This window comes from Saccostrea cucullata, unplaced genomic scaffold (assembly GCF_032062105.1).
Source record: "Saccostrea cucullata isolate Sc308-1 unplaced genomic scaffold, CSIRO_AGI_Scuc_v1 ctg1230, whole genome shotgun sequence".
NCBI lineage: Eukaryota > Metazoa > Mollusca > Bivalvia > Ostreida > Ostreidae > Saccostrea > Saccostrea cuccullata.
In genome coordinates, this window is record NW_026921324.1 from 27,542 (window position 1) to 48,444 (window position 20,903).

A 20,903-nucleotide genomic window follows, 5' to 3' on the forward strand; every position below is an offset into this window, starting at 1 on the left:
AATATTGCATTATGAAGCGACTTATGTCGTAAAAATGAACGAAATATAGAAAATTAGTGCATATTTTTTGAGTTGTTTCAGAAAAGGGATTTTTGCATGCTCCTAAAACCTAATTCCATGTATATAAAATATATTATCTACAACCCTTTTAATTAAATCAAGCAATACCTGCTATAATACGAAAGCCCATTTAGGGCCCTCCAAAAAGTTTGAATGCAATATAACATATTGTTGAACGAAAACAAAATAAAATTCGTTATATCAATCTCTATGAATAATTCCGTCTTTGAGATAGAGTTTATTCGTCTGTTTCTTTGTTTTTTGTTTGTTTGACGTCACTTTTGAGAAAAATATTTGATCCTTATGTTGAAGGCTCGTATTCCACTGTAGGAAAGCTTGAAAGTTTTTGAATTTCCTCCTTCTCGATTTTTGCTTGCAAACAATTTTGCAAGAAAAAATATTTCATGCCATCCTAGAAATAACATGATTAAATACATAAACGTATTACATTTTGTGAACGCATGAATGGAAATAAATTACTGGTTTTAGTAGGGAAAAAAATCATTGAAGTATTTAACTATAAAGGCTTCTCAATAATATTTATATTGAATTTTAGAAGTTTCTTTTTCTCTGACCTAAAACTCGTATATCTGTTGTTGACATATTGACTTTTTTCATCAATTAGAATAAACAGCATCGGTATCCAGGAGAGGACGTCCGCTGAAATCATCAAGAAATGGAGAGATATTTCATCTCAAACTAAAAAGAAAGAGGCCCATTACAGAAGGGAACTTGTAAGAACTGGCGGTGGACCTGCTCCTGCTCCTGTCAACTCCTCCGACATCGGTCAAAAGGTATACCATTCGAATTTATGTACATCAAATAATTGTAATTTAAAAAACTACAATAACTTAAGCATAATTATGTACTGCATAATTGATCACTAATTTTTAATTGCAGGTTGTTGCAATAATAGGCAAGACATCAATAGAAGGTGTAGAAGGCGGGTTTGATACAGATGATGTTAATGGCGAGTTCACATTTATATTGATTTCAATTAGCCCCCCCCCCCTTCAATTTGCTTCCGACGCCTATGTTTATTAACGAAAACAAGTCATGCAAAATATTAAATATTTAATTTATATTTCAGAGGTCGATCTCTTTAAGGTAGAAGATGTGTGGCTCTCGCCAGCTACATCTACATCTGAGCTAGCTGCCGTCCCAACACCACGGCAAACCCCAGGTCCATCCTCTAGTGAACAAGCCGCTACCCCAACACTTCTGGAGGCTCCAGAGAAGCACCTTCAACCAACCAAAACGAATGGGTTTTTCTGAGGAAAAATTGAAATTTAAACTGATGAATTTACATAACCTTTTCTACATGTAAAAGTTTATAATCTAAAATTTTATAGGAAAAAAGCAGCTTTAAAACGGAAAAGAACTGTGGAAGACGTTTACGATCTGCAGTGCCAAGTTCTTCAACAGGAGCTGGAGAAGAACAAGCTAGAGATGGAGAGAGCTAGACTTCAAATTCACATTTTAAAATCAGTACAGGAGAAAGTTGCAGTAGGGGGGCAAAATGACACTTTGAAAGACTTGTTCTCCACCTTGAGTGGCTGAGTGAGAGAGCGAGAGACTAAGAGAGAGTGTGTGTATGTGTGTTTTAATATTTTTGAATTACGTAAAATGAAAATACAGTATTACACACCAAAGAGAGAGAGAGAGAGAGAGTTTATTGTTTTGTTATATTAAATTATTAGTATTTATCAATTAATGTTACGCTGAATTGTTCAAAAACTTTACCAAAAATATCTATAAATGAATTTAATTACATTTTTGTAATTTCTAATTTTCTATAGAAGTGAAATATGAATATCCCTAGTACCAACACATATGATTATCTATGAAGGTGAATTGTTTTATTGATGCTTATACATGTAGCACCTTACCTATGCAAATCGCTGTCTTATCAATTGCTCTCTGGTTGTTTTGCCGTCATTGACAGGGCCCTGGTAAGTTACCTCGTTTTGAGCTTCAACTAATGCTTCTTCAGGTTCCTCAAATACGGGAATCCGTTTATCAATACAGATATTATGGAGTTGACAACATACATATACAATCTTGCAGCATTTTGCTGGTGTGTACTCAAGAGCTCCGCCTGTTTTGTGGAGACACCTGTAAACAATCGATTATACTGTACAGCAGGAAATTAACTCGCGGAGTTAATATTTGCTATATTCGCGGAAAAAGGAAATGAATTTCCGCGAATTCATACAGTGATTAATTCTTTTTTTGAAAAGTAGAAGGACAAATTAAAATATCACTGTTAGTAAATCGGGGAAAATTTTTCTGATGTCCACAATGATCAAAGTACATTTGAAATGGATTACCTGAAGCGAGATTTCAGCACTCCAAAGGCCTGTTCAACTACCACACGAGTTCTCCTGTGAGATCCATTATACCGGTCTTCTCCTCGGGAAGTTGGATTACCAACTGGTGTCAGGAGCCATGGTCTTAAAGGGTACCCAGAATCGCCCAAGATCCACCCATTCATTTGCCCATTCTCAAATTTCTGTGCAATCGAACAATTGGCCCATATAAATGCATCATGCGTTGATCCTGGCCATTTACTAACAATGCTCAGAAATCTGTTAGAGAAGAAACCAAATAAGTTGCATATATCTGTATTATAATCAAAATATTACTGCTAAATTATATCAAGTTGAACTATAGCCTAGGTAGAACATTCGTGCAAAATAAATCAAAATAGAAGGAACGGTATACATGAGTGTCTTTTCCGGAATTGGACATGTACACGGGATGTTTTGGGGTCACGTAATCAATATTAATCAGTGATTAGGTAAGACGTTTTAAACATTTTAAATCGCCAAATACTCTGATCCTTGCGATTTTTAGAACTGTCAAATAAATTTCTGTCCGCCCGTTTTGGGTTTTGGCAGTTGTAATTCCGGGGACTTCCGTGATTACAGAATTAAACGAGAGAAAAATGCCGACATTGGAGAGAAAATAATTATTTAAAAATATAAGATGGATGAAAAGTTTATACCTGAGGATTTTTATCATTGTATAAGAATTATTTGCAGAGATGGGGATTGGTAATTCAGCTGGTAAGCGGCGCATATAACTTTTAACAGGAAAAAATCGAGTCTGGGGCACGGAAAGGGGCAAAAGAAGTTGCAAGCCTTGTTTCTTATTTGTATACAGTGGGATATGTCATTTTTAAAGCGTGCATAAAATCGAATTTCCGTGACATTCTAGTGTATATGAAGCAGAAAGGTTTACAAAAAACTAAAAAATAACACTGCACACTGAAAAAAAATGTTAGAGTATAGTTCGAATTTCCTCGACAATACATTATATAGAAAAAATACAGTATCCTTGACCCAAGCGCCTATGGGAAATTCCCATAGTGTCTCCAATCACTCTCTGCTGGGAGCCGGAAGCAAGGAATCTTAATGTAGCAGACACTTGCAATGAGGCTGGAAGACTCCCAGATCTTTTTGTTGGTCTCTCTAGACGATCTTGAACCATGTCAATGACACTTATGATGGTCAATCTGTCCAACCGATAACGATGGATAATATCGATGTCGTTATACGCATCAAGTTGATTCTGCCTGTCCCGGAAAACGCGCTGTCTGCGTAAATTTCGACGCACCTGTTCGTCTGTGACTATCATGAACGCTGCCATCTTTGGAAATTAACGTTAGGACGTAATTTTACGTCACCTCCAAGGTGACGTAAAGTTACGTCGTAACGTACGATACAACTTGAATTAAGACGCTTTCGTGAAACGCCGAAATTTAGCTACGCACTACTTACGTCGTACTTACGTACTACGTACAACTTACGATGCTTTTGTGAAACGATACCCAGGCCCCGGGATCATCGAACAGACTTTGACTTAAGCCAAAATTTCAATCATCAATAAAATCTTTAAAACTTGTTAAAGGACAGTCATAATTTGCATGTGATAGCAGATTAATGATACCAAATCAGAAAATATTTTTATTTTTGGTTGCTTAACCTCTAAATAATTTCAGCATCTAAGGCATTTTGTGACTTAAGCTTAAGACGCTTCGTGATCCCGGGGCCATTTCTTTGGATGAGACTGTGTAAACCGAGGTCCCGTGCACAGTAGGTGTTGGCATGAAAAAGATCCTTTACAGTTTATTTTTCAATTTATCCGGTTACAAACATTTGTAGTGAACAATGTCTTAATTAACAAGTGGAAAAAAAACGCTGTACACAGATCACCTTTAACTAAAACTTTTTGAATAAAGGTACTCCTATTACAATTTAATGGTAGTGATCAAATTAAAAAAAATAATGCAAACATTTTACAAAACATAGATTACTTTTGGTAAGGTTCTTTTTAGATATATAAAACCTTCATGTATCTTTGGAACAACCCTTTGACATAAATTAAGTAAAAATAAATCCCACAGAAGCAATAGAAGGGAGGACAAAATAGAGAGGAGGTTCTGCAGAATTTTAGATCACCTTTTCCCTTTCTCGCATTTACTACATTTTTTCCAGTCCTAGGGGTCTTTTACATGTACCATGTAAAAAAGAATCAGAGAGGTTTAGTAGTAGACATTCAACTTCCCTCCTTTTCAAATTGAGTTTACTACATGTAGTTGATGTGTATTACTTATTGATAATGAAGGATTCAATAAAAATTAAATTCATTGCTGTTTAAATTGCTAATCAAATTTTCTTTTTACAGAAAATTAATTTTATACATTACAGAATAAATGTAAGCAAAAATTCCAAAAAAAAAAAAACTTTCTCAGAACCAAATGTCTCGTAATGATAAAACTTAAGAAGATATGTAACATAAAGGGATGAAATTTAATTCTCATCAATAAATTACGTATCATCCAATAGTCACTCAATACACATGTACAAATTACACATTCTTTTCATCACATTTAATTGTTTTCCCTGACTCAAAAAGCTAATGTGGCTGCCATTCCAAACAAAAGGAAATATAATGGCCAAGTCATTGAACATATCGAATTAATCTATAAAAATCGATTTTTACTGTTCAAGTTACCAATCATTTGTCTATTCCAAACTACATATATCATTATTTTGATAAAACGAAAACAAATCCAACTCATTATCTTTTTAATTAGTACATATGCCGGAAGATGATATGTATTTCTTATATTTCTTTTTAATCTATTAATCAATAGAAGACAATTAATGGAGAGCACTTTTTCGTTTTTCAACATTTTCTTTAATATGGAGAAAATAGAACAAAATTTATACCTGATTACTTCCTTTCCCCACAAAAGCATCCATTTGTATTATAAATGATTTGGAGTTCTTTTGTATGGAAATGCAATTGATATGTATGCATAAAAACAATATATCATTTCCAAGCTGTCTGTCATGTTTCAATTACATTTCAATTTATATAAAGATTTCAAAACGATTGGTCAGTTACAATAAAAGTTGGGCTTTTTTTATTTATAAGTGAACCTATATCGTATTCTCTCCTGGATGTAATCGATACATCTGTTCTAGCATGTTGTTTATGTTATATGAATAATTACATAATGAAAAGTTTTATTTTATACTTTTGAATTACTGTGAAATCACTAATTTTAGGAGGGGGGGGGGGTAATTGTTATGGCTTTCAATTGAAGAGACCCACGAATTTCTGTCCACCACGAAATGCAATTTTTCACATATATAACATGTAGAAGTGAACAATTCTAATTCCAAGAAATCAGATCCCCATAAATCAATTTATTTTCCCCAAACCAAAAAAATTTGACTCCTTGAAAATATGTGATTTTACAATGATGACTTTCCAGTTTAAGAATTGGTACTTTTTTCTTTCTAATTTTGTATTTACCACTTTATCTTTTAATTCCCTTCAGAGCGCTAAGACATAAATCTTGTTTTCAAAAAATCGAGACTAATATCAAAAATTCTATTTGAGAAAATTTTATGATATGAGAATATTGGTGATGCAAGTTTGAACTACCACTTACCATGCTTGTTTATCAATTAAGCAGTATGTACGAGTAGCAATGCATTTCTCGAGAGATATTTTCAAAACAATTTCAATAGTCCATCACTATATATAATTAAGATGTCAAGATCATTTACGTCAAAATCCACGCCTGCTTCTCTATTTACGATAAACATAAATCAGAAAATGAAATGCAAATTAAAATAAAAAATCTTTTGGGCAAAATCAATTCTCGTAGGAAAAAAAAAAAGAAAATATTCAGCGATATTGAAACTTATACAAATAAGAAGCCTTGCTATTCACAAAATCCTGAAAAGAATCCAGAAAACTTACATTTTATGATTTTATCTTGTTTAAAATACATTACATATATATGTACATGTAAAGAATTTGATAATCGCGCAAAGAGAACCCAGTCGATAAATTGATATTATATCTGTGAAAAAGAACTTTTTTTAACAGGAAATATGCCCTTGCATTGGAGTAGTCAGAAACTACTCAAAGTACTTGAAAACCAACCTTTACGAGTACATATTGGGGAAAAATTTATTTCCTACTTTATCTATTTAAGTTTGACTTTGTAAAATGTCCCTTTACAATTAAAATGTATTACTTACAAGTATTAATGGAATTTCTGGGCTTAAAATATTCATTCAATATTTTAACATCATTCTTTTGTTTTGAATGGCAGTATAATTTTCCGAGTGATATTGGTTGCGCATGTTTGAAGCCATTCTGTTTTTCATCCTAGTTACCGTATTGAAGATTCATATCAATTTTCATTTGCGACACTTGGATCATCTTTTGAGATAATCCTCATTTTTTATATTTTTTTTCTTATTAATATTTTGTAATGTTTGAACTACAAATTCTTTTATTTATTTATGCGATACACTATGCCATATCGGGACAAACAGACAAATGCACCAACATAAAAGTGACCGCTCCGGGCCAGTGCCTAACTTCTGGCAAGGTTTTTAAGGTTTTAACCAACATAGGACGGCAACAATGCATTCGAAAATGTTTACAGAATCGTCAATGCAGGTCCGTGAACTATCAAAAGAAACAGTTTAATTGTGAACTCATTGCAGCAAAACAGGAAGAATCGGAAACCTCTTTAGTTCTGGACTCAGACTGTGACTACATTGAAATGGAAAATCAACCACAGGTTAGTAAGTTTGTTTGTTTTTTTTTTATGTCTATCTTGGGACTTTTTCACTCGTATATCATTTGCTGGTTGAGAGCTGCTAATTTTGACCTATACTCGACACCCAAGGCAATATAGAGAAGATACGATATATACTAAGGTTCAGACTCCATGTCCCACAGTGGGATTTGAAACCGCGACTTTATTATCAACTCCATATCCTTACACGCGTCTCTACCGCTGCGCCAGGCGAATGACTAGTCACAGGTTAGTAAAAATTCTTTGCAGTCCCTTCGACATACTTCAGAGAGAATCATGCATGCAGTTAAGGACGTTTTTGATTGTAAACATGGTCACATGTATCGAGGAAATATACAGTAGTTTTCTCCAAATTTTTTAAAGAATTACACAATTTCAAAAACTTCGATTCCCTTTAAAATTATGTACGACATTATTTCTTTTATAATTATCCGACAAAATCATTGTTTGGGAGAACCATGGTATTTTTTTCGGCAAAATATTTATTCATTCCGCTTATATATTAATGATAAATACATCGTTCGAAATTGATATTTACATTAATAATACATGTCATGATAACGAAATATATACTATGAATAAAAATATCCATGATATTTGTAAATATATGTCTGGTTTATCATCGACACGGTTGAAAATTCATAACATGATGTAGTGAGTCGACTTTCAAAACTTTTCTTTATATTTTGCACAACATGAATAATTAAGACTTCTTAAAATTAAATATTACCACTCAATTTTACAATCTTAAAACAAAAGAATAGTTTCATGAATAAATTTACTCAGGAAAAGGAAAAAAATATACCCGTAAACGTAAGTTAGATATCAATTGAACATTTTTTGCTGATGGTGTTTGATATATATGTCTCTCCGTCTCTCTTCTTTATCCTTTTTAACTTCTTCTGTGGAAGCACCATCCAAACCGGCCACAAATCGTCTTTTAGTGAAAGTGAATTTAGCTAATAAAAGAGGAATCGCCCTCATCTTTGGGGAGATAATTCAGAATAAAAGGACATTTTGATCATATTTCTTAAAATATTCCCCCCAAACTACCGGCTGTGTGCGTCTGAAAAAAAAATATCATTCTGGCAAAATGTAAATATAAGGCTCCTGGCGTAAGGTGGAGCCAAAATAGATTAAGTATATACAATGTACAGGAGAATGTATGGAAAAACTAATTCTTTTTGTGAGTACAAGACCACTATTAATGACAGGAAAATGTAAGATTTCATTGTACAACCATCGTTATGCTTAGGAAGTGTGGTTAAAGAATATAGGATAGAATCCAATTAAGGAATCGTCGTCTTGGATTGAAATTTATGAATGCAAACCTTAAAAATTCTTCTTGATATGGGAAAGGGCCATGAAGAGTGAAATTTGTTTGCGAGCATCATTGAATAGACTGATATCTAGTGGTATCTGGTGGCAGAGTTCAGACAGAAATAAATTGGGTCCCTCTACACATGTAACATATATGAAAAAGGGGAGAAACAACCTAAATTCAAATCAACTCATGACCGAGTGTATTTAAAGCATATGGTAATTCATGTTGCGTAATAGACTTTGTTTTTCATATTTTTAAGGAGCTGGCTGGACCTTGCATGGCAACATCGTGTGAAGAGGAATGTGTAGTTTTGAGTAGCGGAAAACCATTCTGTTTAAAAGACAGTTTTAACGACAGTAAGTAAAAATGATATTTATTAATTTACGCCTTCTGCAAACACATGTTTAGGAACTTTTACTAGATATTTTGGGAAAAAAAATATAAAAACAGAAGATTTAAGCTTAGAACAAGAATCGACCAGGCTTTGATTAATTCGAGGTAAACCATACCAAAAATCTTGATTGGAAAATTTCTAGTATTAATAAGGTGTTGATACATTGTAATATGCATATTTGCATTCGCTGGTATAACAAAATTTAGAAGGTCCATTTTAGATACACCAAAGGCTGTCCGAACGTAAGGTTCTAAAAATCAACAGATATGTAACAGAAAATGTTTAGAAAGGACCATTCATTTAATATTTTGTTATGTGTGTTCATCCATCAATTTTTCGTCACAGTTCATTACTAGAAAAAGAGAAAAAAATAGTACAATACTTTCAAATGACACCAAGGTCAATGACCTTGTGACCTTGACTGTAGCCAATATGCTAAAAATATTTTTTTTTCAAACGTTAACCTTCGCCATTACTTTTGAACCGTAAAAGATAGACTTCGTATTTGGTATGCATACACAATTGATCTAGGTCTTTTAAATAACATCATGGTTAATGACCTTGTAACCTTGACTGTGACCTATACGCTATCTAGAGCTTTAATTGACGGCAAACTTTAACCTTCGCCATAACTTTTGAACGAAGAAAGATAGAAACTTAATATTAGGCATGCATACTTCACTATTTTAGCCCCTGCACATGACCAAAGTCAATGACCTTATGACCTTGACTGTGTCCTATTTGCTAAAAATGAGTTCTGAAGAGACAAGGAATTGCATGTGGAAAATTGAATGAAGATTATTTTAACGAAATAAACATTGCAATTATATTTTTTATATAAAAAACTTCACTTTCAGGAGTTATTTTTCCTAATTAACCAAGACTGAAAACACTAAGAAACGTTTGTGTTTTATATCCTACGTTCAGTACAAAGCTGTGAATTTCCAGAGTATGTATTGAAATCAATAATTTAAAAGCAAATATATAAATCAACACCTACACAGTATATAGCGCAAGTGAATATTTTTTTTTTTAATTCAACAAGGCTATAGATTTTTACTCGAATTTCCTCCATTTAAACATGCCATTGAATGAAAGAGCTCACTTCTTCGCTATGAAATTGTTGCTTGTTGGGCGAAAATTTGACTGATGTTTTTTTTTTTTTTCTACTTAGAAACAATCCTTCTTTATGTCTCTCAGTATTTCCTAGATACAAACAGCTCACCGCAGCTTTGTTTTGCTCAGAATTCTATTTCAAATACGACAGGACAAATATCTGTGAAAATGAAAATGTCATATAGTCAATAGTAAATGACGAAAAATTAAGTTTTACAAACAAGGGGGAAAATCAGCAAAAAACAAAACAGACATTTTGCACGCATAAATAAATATATATATTTTACAAGATATGAAAACATACGTTCTGATCTACCCCATAGAAAATAGGTCACAAAGAAAACTTTAGTTCTGACTACATACAACATAAACTTATCCGAATACAAATACAAATACGGCCGATCTTTAAAAAAGTTTGACATCAAGAACAAAAACTTGTAAAACAGCAATTTTAAATAAAAAATTTTTTTATATCATAGACAGACTTCACTATATAGGTACACTGTATATACTTCTTACATGTGAAAAACTTAATATGTCTAAGCAAAAAATAATAAACAAAAATAATAAGTGGAATTGAGAATTGGGATGTGTGGGGCAATTAAAATCCAAAGGGCTAAAAACGTGTGTCCTCGAATCAATGTTTAGCAATAATAACAAAACCACGTGACTCTTTATTTAATTCTCATTGGATAATGCGCCATCAACTTGGCTCATATTTCCTGGGGCTCAACACAGGGTTAAATCAACGGGGGTTCCAAAATGGGGCAACTATTTTTACAGAAAATGTATCGCCATAAATGCTATTATGTACATAATAGGCGTTTTATGTCTCTCACTATTTCCTAGATACAAACAGCTTATCGCGGCTTTGTTTTGCTCAGAATTCTATTTCAAATACGACAGGACAAATATCTGTGAAAATGAAAATGTCATTTATTAAATAGTAAATGACAAAAATTAAGTTTTACAAACAACGGGGTAAATCAGCAAAAAAACAAATCAAACATTTTGCACGCACATTTAAATATATACATTTTACAAGATATGGACACATGTATACGTTCTGATTCCCCCCATAGAAAATAAGTCACAAAGAAAACTTTAGTTCTGACTAGATACAACATGAACTTTATAAAAAATTACATACGGCTTACAAAAAGCAAAAGATGGCGACAAATACGGCCAAAGATATGATAATCAGATCATATCCCGCGCCATCAATCCTTCTTGGTGTATGCATAATTAATTCGTTGCTTTGTTTTCACTTTTCATAACATGGCATGTTTCAACTTGGGTCAAAGTCTTGTATAGGTCTCGAGGTGTGAAACTGATGTCACTTAGTTACACTACCAAAACCTCGAGTTAATGCCTACCGTATCAAATAGGTTCTGCCAGCAAATCACATGTTACACCTCCCCGTGGTGGCTCTAGAAATTCTTTCAGTAGCTGAGTGACAGTGGCAAAAGGCAGCGCCATTAAATATGTACATTACACATAATGTAGCTTCAGACCACCACCTAGTACAAGGCACTATAAAAGTCAAGTTCAAATCCTTCAAGGACAACTATGACAGACCACACATCAAGTTTAATACCCAGAGACTTCAGGAAAAAGGCCACAAGAGACACCTTTGGCATTTCACTGAAAAACAGATTTGAGGTCCTAAACAATGTTTGTCAAAAAAACCTCTACTAGAAGAACACTGGAACTCCATCAAAGACAACTGGAAAGACACATGCGAAAAGAGAAAAGGGAGACAAGGAATGGCTTTCAGGAGATACATGGAAACTGGTCGATGAAAGAAAACTTCTCAAACAACAGATAATCAGCTGTGAGGAGGAACAAAAGAAACAAGAATTAAAAGACAGACAGACTATTTCAAACAATGAAGTAAAGAAAAGTGCAAGGAGAGATAAAAGACACTTTTATAATGTACTAGCTACAGAAGCTGAGGAAGCGGGAGAGAAAAGAGATTTCTGTATCATGTACAAAATCACATGAACCCTGGCTTGGAAAAGACCACCACAGACCAAGCATGTAAAAGACAAGGAAGGCAACACTATAACAAAGGAAGAAGACAAGAGAAATTGCTGGGCAGAACATTTCAGAAAACTCCTAAATCGCCCAGCACCAGAAACAACACCAAACAAACCACCAGGATACTCTGAACTAGCAGTGATCACTGCCTCTCCCACAAGGGCAGAGACCATCAAGGCTCTGAAGAAACTAAAGAGTGGGAAAGCAGCTGGGCCTAATGGAACCCCTCCAGAAGCCCTTAAAACAGACCCAAAGACTTCAGCAGATATGTAACTACCTCTCCTGCAGAAGATATGGTCAGAGGGAAAGGTACCAGCTGATTGGAAAAAAGGGATATCTAGTGGAGCTACCCAAGAAAGGAGACTTGGGACAATGCAAGAACTGGCGTGGCATCATGCTATTCTCTGTCGCAAGCAAGATCCTAACAAGAATAATACTGGAAAGGCTCAAAGATGCTATAGAAGAACGACTTCGTCCAGAACAGGCAGGTTTTAGAAAGGATAAGTCCTGTACAGACCAGATGACCACTTTACTTGTAATAATTGAACAGTCACTGGAGTGGCAGTCAACACTTTATCTTAACTTCATAGACTGTGAAAAGGCCTTTGATAGTGTTGATAGAAAAATCATCTGGAAATTACTACAGCATTATAGAACGCCTCCTACCTTTATCAACCTGATACAACAATTGTAGGACGAGGCAACATGCCAAGTCATCCACAATGGAAAGTTTACTAAAGCGTTTGAGGTATAGACTGGGGTTAGACAAGGCTGTTTGCTGTAACCAATGATTTTTCTTGTGGTAGTGGACTGGAGACAAGGAAAGATAGTAAGACAGGAGTCCAGGGGACTTTCACTCAGTGTTTGGAAGACCTTGACTTTGCTGATCTATGCCTCATGTCCCAGAAGTATGAGCATATGCAGCTCAAAACAAATAGGCTTGCAAAAGAAGCAGCAAAGACAGGTCTAAAGGTGAACATCAAAAAGACAGAGGTGATGCGGCTCCACATCAAACAGCAAACGCCAGTTACACTTGGAGAGCGCAACTTTAAAGATGTAGACTCCTTTACATACTAAGCCAGTATCGTCACAACCATTTGTGGAACAGATGAAGACATAAAAGCTAGAATTAATAAAGCTAGACTCATTCGACAGATTTCAACAGCACTATCCACACACATTAAAATTCCGCATCTACAACACCAATGTCAAGTCTGTGCTCCTCTACGGGTCTGAAACATGGAGAGTCATCAATACCACCTCCAACAAACTACAAACCTTCGCTAACAGATGTCTGCGCCACATATTAAAATTCAGATGACCAGAAACTCTAAGCAACAAGAACATGTGGAAGAAAACAAACCAAGACCCAATCACTAAACGAATAGCCCGCAGAAAGTGGCGATGGATTGGACACACATGTACCCTCCGAAAACCATCAGGAGACGTTACGCGCCACTCACTCAATTGGAACCCACAAGGCAAACTGCGAGTTGGGCGTCCCAGAAAAACTTGGCAAAGGTCATGTAAAGAGGAGATCAGGCAATGTGGACACACCTGGGAACAACTGAAAAAGGCTGCCCAGAATAGAGTGCGGTGGAGAACTGTTGCCGAGGCCCAATGTTCCACCAGGAACCAAATGGAAACATGATGATGTTTCAATTATTTTTAAAGTGTTTTAAAGGTGTGGTGATTTTATGAAGGTACCTGTACCATTGGTTCCAAGAGGAAATTTGTCGTGACAATGGAGGTTATTTTTTTTGTAGTACATGTACATAGTGTACGTCATCAAAAAGTGGTGTAATGAGCCTCCTTAATGGAGTAAAATGGAGTAAAATATTTTTTTAGCTTCATTTTGTGAAAAGTGTTGGGATTTACATGTATTAAATTGTCTTATAAACTACAAGTGTTTTTGCAATCGGAATGTATTACCGAATTTTCTTAATTTCAGAATCTTTCTAGAAGTATAGTTACAGGTAAACGCATCTGTTAGCAAAACAAGAATGATCAATATTAAAATTATTGATCATTTCCTCACTGCGTAGTGAAATCATTTTTGTCAATAATCTCAAAATTATTCCATTAATGTTCCATTATAATCATTTACTGAAATATATTGCAGAATGCCCTACCTCATTGACGATAAACTGGGGAAAAAAGTACTGCTTCGTGAAAAACTTACTTCGATGGCAGGCTGCCAGGGTAGGTAATTTAAGAGAATATACTGTATATATGTAAGACTCCAAGGTCCGATGGTGACGCCAAAGTCCGATGGTCTCGCCAAACCCCGATGGTCTGCGCCAAACCCCGATGGCACGCGGTCTTTACGGACGCCAAAGTCCGATGGTCACGCCAAAGTCCGATGGTTGGTTTCCTATGAGACGCGCGACGCTAAAGTGCGATGGTCTGATACGCCAAAGTCCGATGGTGCGGGAATAGCTGTTAACGTTTATGACGTCATAGTATTCTGACGTTAATCTTCTAATTTTCAAAACCCAAAGAAAAACATGGATGCGGCAGTTTGTCCGGATGACGGATATATCTTTGAAAAGGTTAAGAAGAAGCGGGAGACAAATGACCCAAGTCCGGAGCAGTTTTGGTCCGTTATGAAAGATGTCGAGAAAATATGCAAGTTAAAGGCAGAAAATTCCGCATGGGGAGCAAAGAGAATTAAGGAGGAGCTAGGTATTTCAATGGGGGAAACAAGTGTACGGAAATATGTGTCAAATTTTATATACGACATTGACACCGAGTCCACCTTCTATAGGAGCTCGAAAGTAAGCGAGGTACATAGAAGAGTTCTATCCAAGGATCAGCTGATCGTTGAGATTCAAAGAAATCACAATGTGGATCACAGAAAAAGTGATGCCATCTACGAGACAATCAGGAAAACATTCTTTCCTGTCACTCGGGAAAATGTTCGACTTCTCTTCAAACAGCATGTAGAATGTAGCAAGTGTCTTGCAGCAGTTGATCTGCCGAAAACGGAGAGGACGAGACGTCCAATTCCGGCATCATACCCTAACAGCAGATGGCAAATGGACCTAAAGAAAATGCCACCATGCAGAGGATTCAATTACATTTGTAACATAGTAGACTGTTACAGCAGGTTTGCTTTTGGAGCCTGCTTAAAGCAGAAAACAGCGAAAGAAGTCTCAGACGTTCTTCTGCGCTTTATCTACTTATTCGGGCCTCCCAGAATCCTACAAACCGATAACGGGAAAGAATTTAATAACGCTGATTTATCGGCCGTAATGGATGAATTTAAGACAAGGCATGTTAATGGTAGACCTTACCATCCCCAGTCCCAAGGTATTTTTTTTTTATCTCGCTGTATTGCCTAATTGCAAAATTCCTTATACTTAGTTAAATAGTATAATAGTGTTTAGATGTACTACAGTTCTAAACATGTCAAGTTAATCAAAATTTCTAGATCTAAAATTTCATTTTTAATGAATCAAAATTGCGTTTATACATGTACAAGGGGTGCTGAAGTAATATGGAAAAGAAAATTAAAATTGCCGAGTGTAGTGTGAGCAAGAACAAATAAATTTTACAGGTCGAGTCGAAAGGTTTAATAGAACCGTGGTGGCATACTTCCGGACCCAATTTGTCGACACCAGAGACTGGCCACGTAACCTGGAGGAGTTTTATTATAAGTACAACAACCGCGTCCACAAGTCCACAAAACCCATGACACCACATCAGATGTTCTTCAAAAGACCAAACTTCTCTGTCGTAGTAGAAGAACAGGTAAAAATATTCTCATCGTTGTGTAGAAAAAGCTATGAACACATTCCATATAAGTCAAATAGAGACGGTGAAAGGACTAACCCTAATCAGTCAAAAAGAGTGCAGTCTAATGGGACACAAAGACTAAACCTAATTAGTCAAATAGAGTGCAAGGGCTAGCCCTAATCAGTCTACTGGGGCGCAAGAATTAATCCATTTACTATTCAAATAAAGTGCAAGACTTAACCCTAATTAGTCATATAAAGTGCAAGAACTAACCCTAATCAGTCTAATGGGGCACAAGGACTAACCTTAATCAGTCTAATGGGGCACAAGAACTAACCCTAATCAGACTAATGGGGTACAAGAACTAACCCTAATCAGTCTAATGGGGCACAAGAACTAACCCTAATCAGTCTAATGGGGCACAAGAACTAACCCTAATAAGTCTAATGGGGCACAATAACTAACCCTTATTACATAGAAAGGGGGAGGGGGAGGGGTAAATTTGTGGTATAGTCTGCGATTAATAATCCGTATATCTCAGTTATTTTTACAAAGAATATCCTCAACATTTCGGCTGAAATGCGAGGGTTAACTTAAACCCGATAAAATGAGAGCTACTACATGTAACCATAATTAGTCTTTTTTTTATATTACTCATTGAGCGCAGAGATCTTGTGGATCTGAGGATCAGTTAAATAAAAACAATCAGTTTAAAGTGATTCAATGATAAATGACATCTACATTTACCGTACAGGGTTGATATGGAATGTAACCTTTTGAATTTTCTTAGATTTATAAATGTCAAAAATCATAAATTTTAGATATCGATGTGCAACTTAACAAGAGAGGAGAGAGAATTTCTGGAAAAAGCTCACCTTGATGTCGATGAGGATGACGCAGATGAACAAAGTAATGACAAAAAGGACAATGAAATTGACAGCAATAACACGGATTCAGAGGTGCTACATAACTTTTAAATGTGCGAAAACAATAATCATTGGCTAAAAATAAATTAACTAATCGATAATGACGATGATTTAAAAAAAAATTGGTTGATTTATCCTGTTTAAACTACGGCAGAATTAATTGAGCAAATACATATAACTTAACTAATCGTCTATTTACTATCTGTGCTTTTTTTTTAGTCAAACCATGCCAACCAAAATATAATTTCAACACAACTGCCAATCACGTCAACAAGTGATGATGAAGCAACGGTAGGACCCCCCCCCTCCGGTTCCTTCATTTATATTTTTTTTTGTGTTGATTAATGAGAAATGTGGACTTGTAGTTTACTTTGTCGACGAATGATGATATATGGACACGGTCCGATTTTAAACATTTCTATATAGTTTAATGGGAAATGTGGAGTTTAAATTAACTTTTTAATATGACGAACGTTAGGACCATTGCCTCCATTTTGACCATTTCTAATATTAAAATTGTGGAGTTTAAAATTATTTTTTTTTTAAACAGGTCACTACTGGAGATCTGAATAAGCTCCCACTGGATTTGTCTCCCCTGCCCCGTGAAAGCACTAAACCACTGCAAGATGTAACAAACACTCAAGTTATGCGCACCGCTCAACAAATGCAGGTAATAACATGCAAATATCATATAGGGTAAAAAATACTGACCCTTGTTCTATATTGAAAATTGTGGAGTTTTATAAAATTATTTTTTTTAAAACAGGTCACTACTGGAGATCTTGATAAGCTCCCGCTGGATTTGTCTCCCCTGCCCCGTGAAAGCACTAAACCACTGCAAGATGTAACAAACTCTCAAGTTATACGCAACGTTCAACAAATGCAGGTAATAACATGCAACTATCATATGGGGTAAAAATACTGAGTAAGGGATTCATTTTAATTGCAATCTTTTTTGTTGTTATTGTGAATAATTTTTACATGATGCACTTTAAAACTGTTTCAGTACGGTGTAAGTCCATACTACAAAGATTTGTATAACCGGCTATTCCAGTACCCCGCAGTCAACAATAAAAGAAGATACTCAGACTCTATGTGCTCCATGAAAGAGGTAAGACCGAATTCTTACACTTGGAAAATTGAAGAGCAATTGATAAAGACATATTAAATGATTTAAAGATTATAAAATTTATCCAACAGAATTCTGACCACTGGAACAACGACTTGTATCCACTGGAACTCTTTCCTAAAAAACCAGCGACTGTAGCAACACTGCAGAAGTTTGATCCCGCAGTAGACGACATCGTAGATTTTAAACCGAATTCGGCGCTTTCTGCTGGTACAAACGTTTTCCTATCGGGCTACTGGAGGAAAGGACGGGTAACTAAAGTTGACATGGACGATAGCAAAGGAAAAGTGTACACTGTGGAGGACTGCGAGAACTATAAAATTCACCTTTTGTCTAAATATCTAATGCGTCCTAACATGCTGTAAATTGCAAATGTACAATTAAGGGTCTTGGAATAAATATTATTATAATGGATCTAGATTAAATATTGGTATTATTTTCAACAATTTGTTTTGTGAATTGAATTGAATTGAATTTTTAGATCAACCGTTGTTCATTATAACTAATTTTTTTCGTATTTCATTGTACCATTTCATGACTCAGCGCCGAAATTTGGCGCCATAGTATGATGACGTCACAAACGTGTGTCGTTTTCCAGCACCATCGGACTTTGGCGTGTCAAACCATCGGGGTTTGGCGACTGCACGTGAACCATCGGACTTTGGCGTGTCAGACCATCGGGGTTTGGCGCAGACCATCGGACTTTGGCGTGACCATCGCACTTTGGAGTCCCATCGCACTTTGGAGTCCTACATATATATATATATATATATATATATATATATATATATATATATATATATATATAGAGAGAGAGAGAGAGAGAGAGAGAGAGAGAGAGAGAGAGAAAACATTTAATATATAATATATGTATTTATCGAAATTAACAGCTTGCACTTTGTCCAATGGATTCACATATACTAGTTATGTTAAACACACACACACACAATGTCTTTAATAAACAAAAGTGTTATTATCTTTTTTTATAAAAACTAAATCTGAATCTATTTTTATCGATTTAAAACCGTTTATATTTTTACATTTCACTTTTTTTTTCAAATTTTGCAAAGACATGATATCTCTAAATTGGGGTATGCGTGTTCAATAGGCAAGAGTTATCTTTCTTATAATTCTTTTTTGATGGTAAAAATGTTATGCATGCGCTCATTAAAATTCTTTTATGTAGTAAACCATTAAAAAAGCAATTTTTTCTTAAACATTTTTTTCAAAAACATATGTATTTATTTGTCATTTTAAGAGGAAGATCAAAATGACAAAAAAATAGTAATATCACATACTATTAGGCTGATTTTCACCATTTAGCTTTTCTTAATAAAATTCACCTGGCTTGGTATATTTTTCTTAAGTTTATATTACACTTTTTGCACCATGTTAACATATTCTGAAATTTGTTTTCACCTGTAAACCTTTACTAAATGTACTTTGTCTATATTTCTTTTTTCATTGAAATATTACTAATATTTTCCAAGTCTTTTTCACATTCCAGTTCTTAGGAGGAAAAATTTTAAGAAACATCTACATTTCTTAACTTGTGACATGATATTAAATCTTTTTCAAAGCAAAGAATTGTTTGTATCATCTGTCCTTAACATAGCTGAGAGGTGCCTTGTATGGGTAAGTATCTCGATCTATGTCTACTGGTCACACCCATTGTGTGCTCCTTGTCATAAGGTAATCAGAATTGATTAGGTTGATGGGACAATCCGTAGACATCTCAGTATGAAAGTAATGGCCTTAACAATTTGCGTGAAAACGTTAGTCAATATTCGACTTTACAATAGTTTGTATTTGCTTTCAAGATCATTGTATCGACCATAGAACTTGCCGAATGTTGACTATAAAATAAGACTTTTTATTTCTTCGTTTCATCAACTGTTTCTTCAATTGCTAACCTCGTTTTAGAAATTTATTTGTACGTTAAACATGGTCTTGCGTATTGAATCAGGGTAGAAACATAAACTCCATATATGGGAGATACTAGTACAAGGTTACCGTAATAGGGGAGTTGACAAAAGAAAAGTTGATGTCTTCTCGTTAATCGTAAAGTTTTTTTTTTTTTTTGGTTGGTATTACATGTACAATTATCTTCTTTTTAAAGTAAATATCTAAACATAGAACAAATAAATGTTTTATACTCTGTGATTTCTTCTATTTCGAAAAAAATGTAACCTATCAACATAGGGATGAAATGAATATTGTTAATTCATATGAAGTCGATGATGTATATATATGACTTTTTCATTGTTGAATTGAAAGCCACATCAAGATACTTCATTTTTTCTTGCACAATTTCTTTTCATGTACAGTTTTCGAAAACGAAATTTCTTGATATGAACAAAAAAAGGTTTGCTTATAGCGGGTTGCACCCGTGCGACTAGAAGTTGCAAGTTGCATTTGCAATTTCCAAGTAAATCACTTGGAATTCTTCATTTGCTTTTTCCGAATCACGATTCGGAGTATTGGAAAAAATTTCCAAATGGTTCCAAATGACTTCCAAGCTGTTTCCGAATGACTAAAATTTTAATTTTTCTTTTAGAAATTTCTAGAAATTTCCAAATGACTTCAAAGTTGCTTCCAAATGACTTCCGAATAACTAAATCTAACAAATCAAAGCAAATTTATCATTGGCTTATATTTAAACATGTTATTTAGATAACGAAAAACCGGTGATTTGAAATGATATTCATCACAAAAACATTACTCTCTTGGCATCATTTAATGATATTTTTATTCAATGTATTTAGAAAAGACAACCCTCTCTGGTAGACTACTATCCTGTAAAATTGTTTTATGAATTAAAATACTCACTGATACAGAATATTTGCAAAATTCAAAATCACAATTAAAGGCATACCGGTAATTAAGGTATCTGCTAGGTTTATGAACTTACGTCAATGATAAAAGTCCAGCACGTTTTATAATAATCAGGAACATGTATCGAGGCAATAAATAATTTCCAAAATATTGATTTATTTGTTATTATTATTATTTGTTTTCAGAAAAAAATGTTTCAATGTTCG

At 34.7% G+C, this 20,903-nt stretch overlaps 3 protein-coding genes across 4 annotated transcripts; 2 read left to right on the forward strand and 1 right to left on the reverse strand.

Moving 5' to 3' along the window:
* Positions 1-674: 674 nt before the first annotated feature.
* Positions 675-1,335, forward strand: LOC134259714 (uncharacterized; the record flags this gene model as incomplete). Its single annotated transcript, XM_062742308.1, has 3 exons — positions 675-854; positions 961-1,030; positions 1,151-1,335. Coding segments are annotated over 3 exons (435 nt in total), but the record flags the coding sequence as incomplete, so codon positions are not given.
* A 614-nt stretch (positions 1,336-1,949) lies between these two features.
* On the reverse strand, positions 1,950-3,711 carry LOC134259720 (putative nuclease HARBI1). Its single transcript, XM_062742314.1, has 3 exons — positions 3,393-3,711; positions 2,391-2,682; positions 1,950-2,175 (listed from the first exon to the last, which is right to left on the reverse strand). The coding sequence occupies exons 1-3, from the start codon at positions 3,709-3,711 to the stop codon at positions 1,950-1,952; spliced, it is 837 nt and encodes a 278-aa protein (XP_062598298.1).
* A 10,582-nt stretch (positions 3,712-14,293) lies between these two features.
* On the forward strand, positions 14,294-18,311 carry LOC134259723 (uncharacterized). 2 transcript variants are annotated; one of them, XM_062742317.1, is made up of 8 exons: positions 14,294-15,381; positions 15,629-15,822; positions 16,629-16,766; positions 16,953-17,024; positions 17,284-17,403; positions 17,500-17,619; positions 17,740-17,844; positions 17,934-18,311. In XM_062742317.1, exons 1-8 carry the CDS (start codon positions 14,577-14,579, stop codon positions 18,225-18,227), a joined length of 1,848 nt encoding a protein of 615 aa, XP_062598301.1. In that variant the 5' UTR covers positions 14,294-14,576; the 3' UTR covers positions 18,228-18,311. The 2 variants fall into 2 exon arrangements, with proteins under 2 accessions (XP_062598301.1, XP_062598302.1); XM_062742318.1 differs by lacking the exon at positions 16,953-17,024.
* The last annotated feature ends 2,592 nt before the right edge of the window (positions 18,312-20,903 follow it).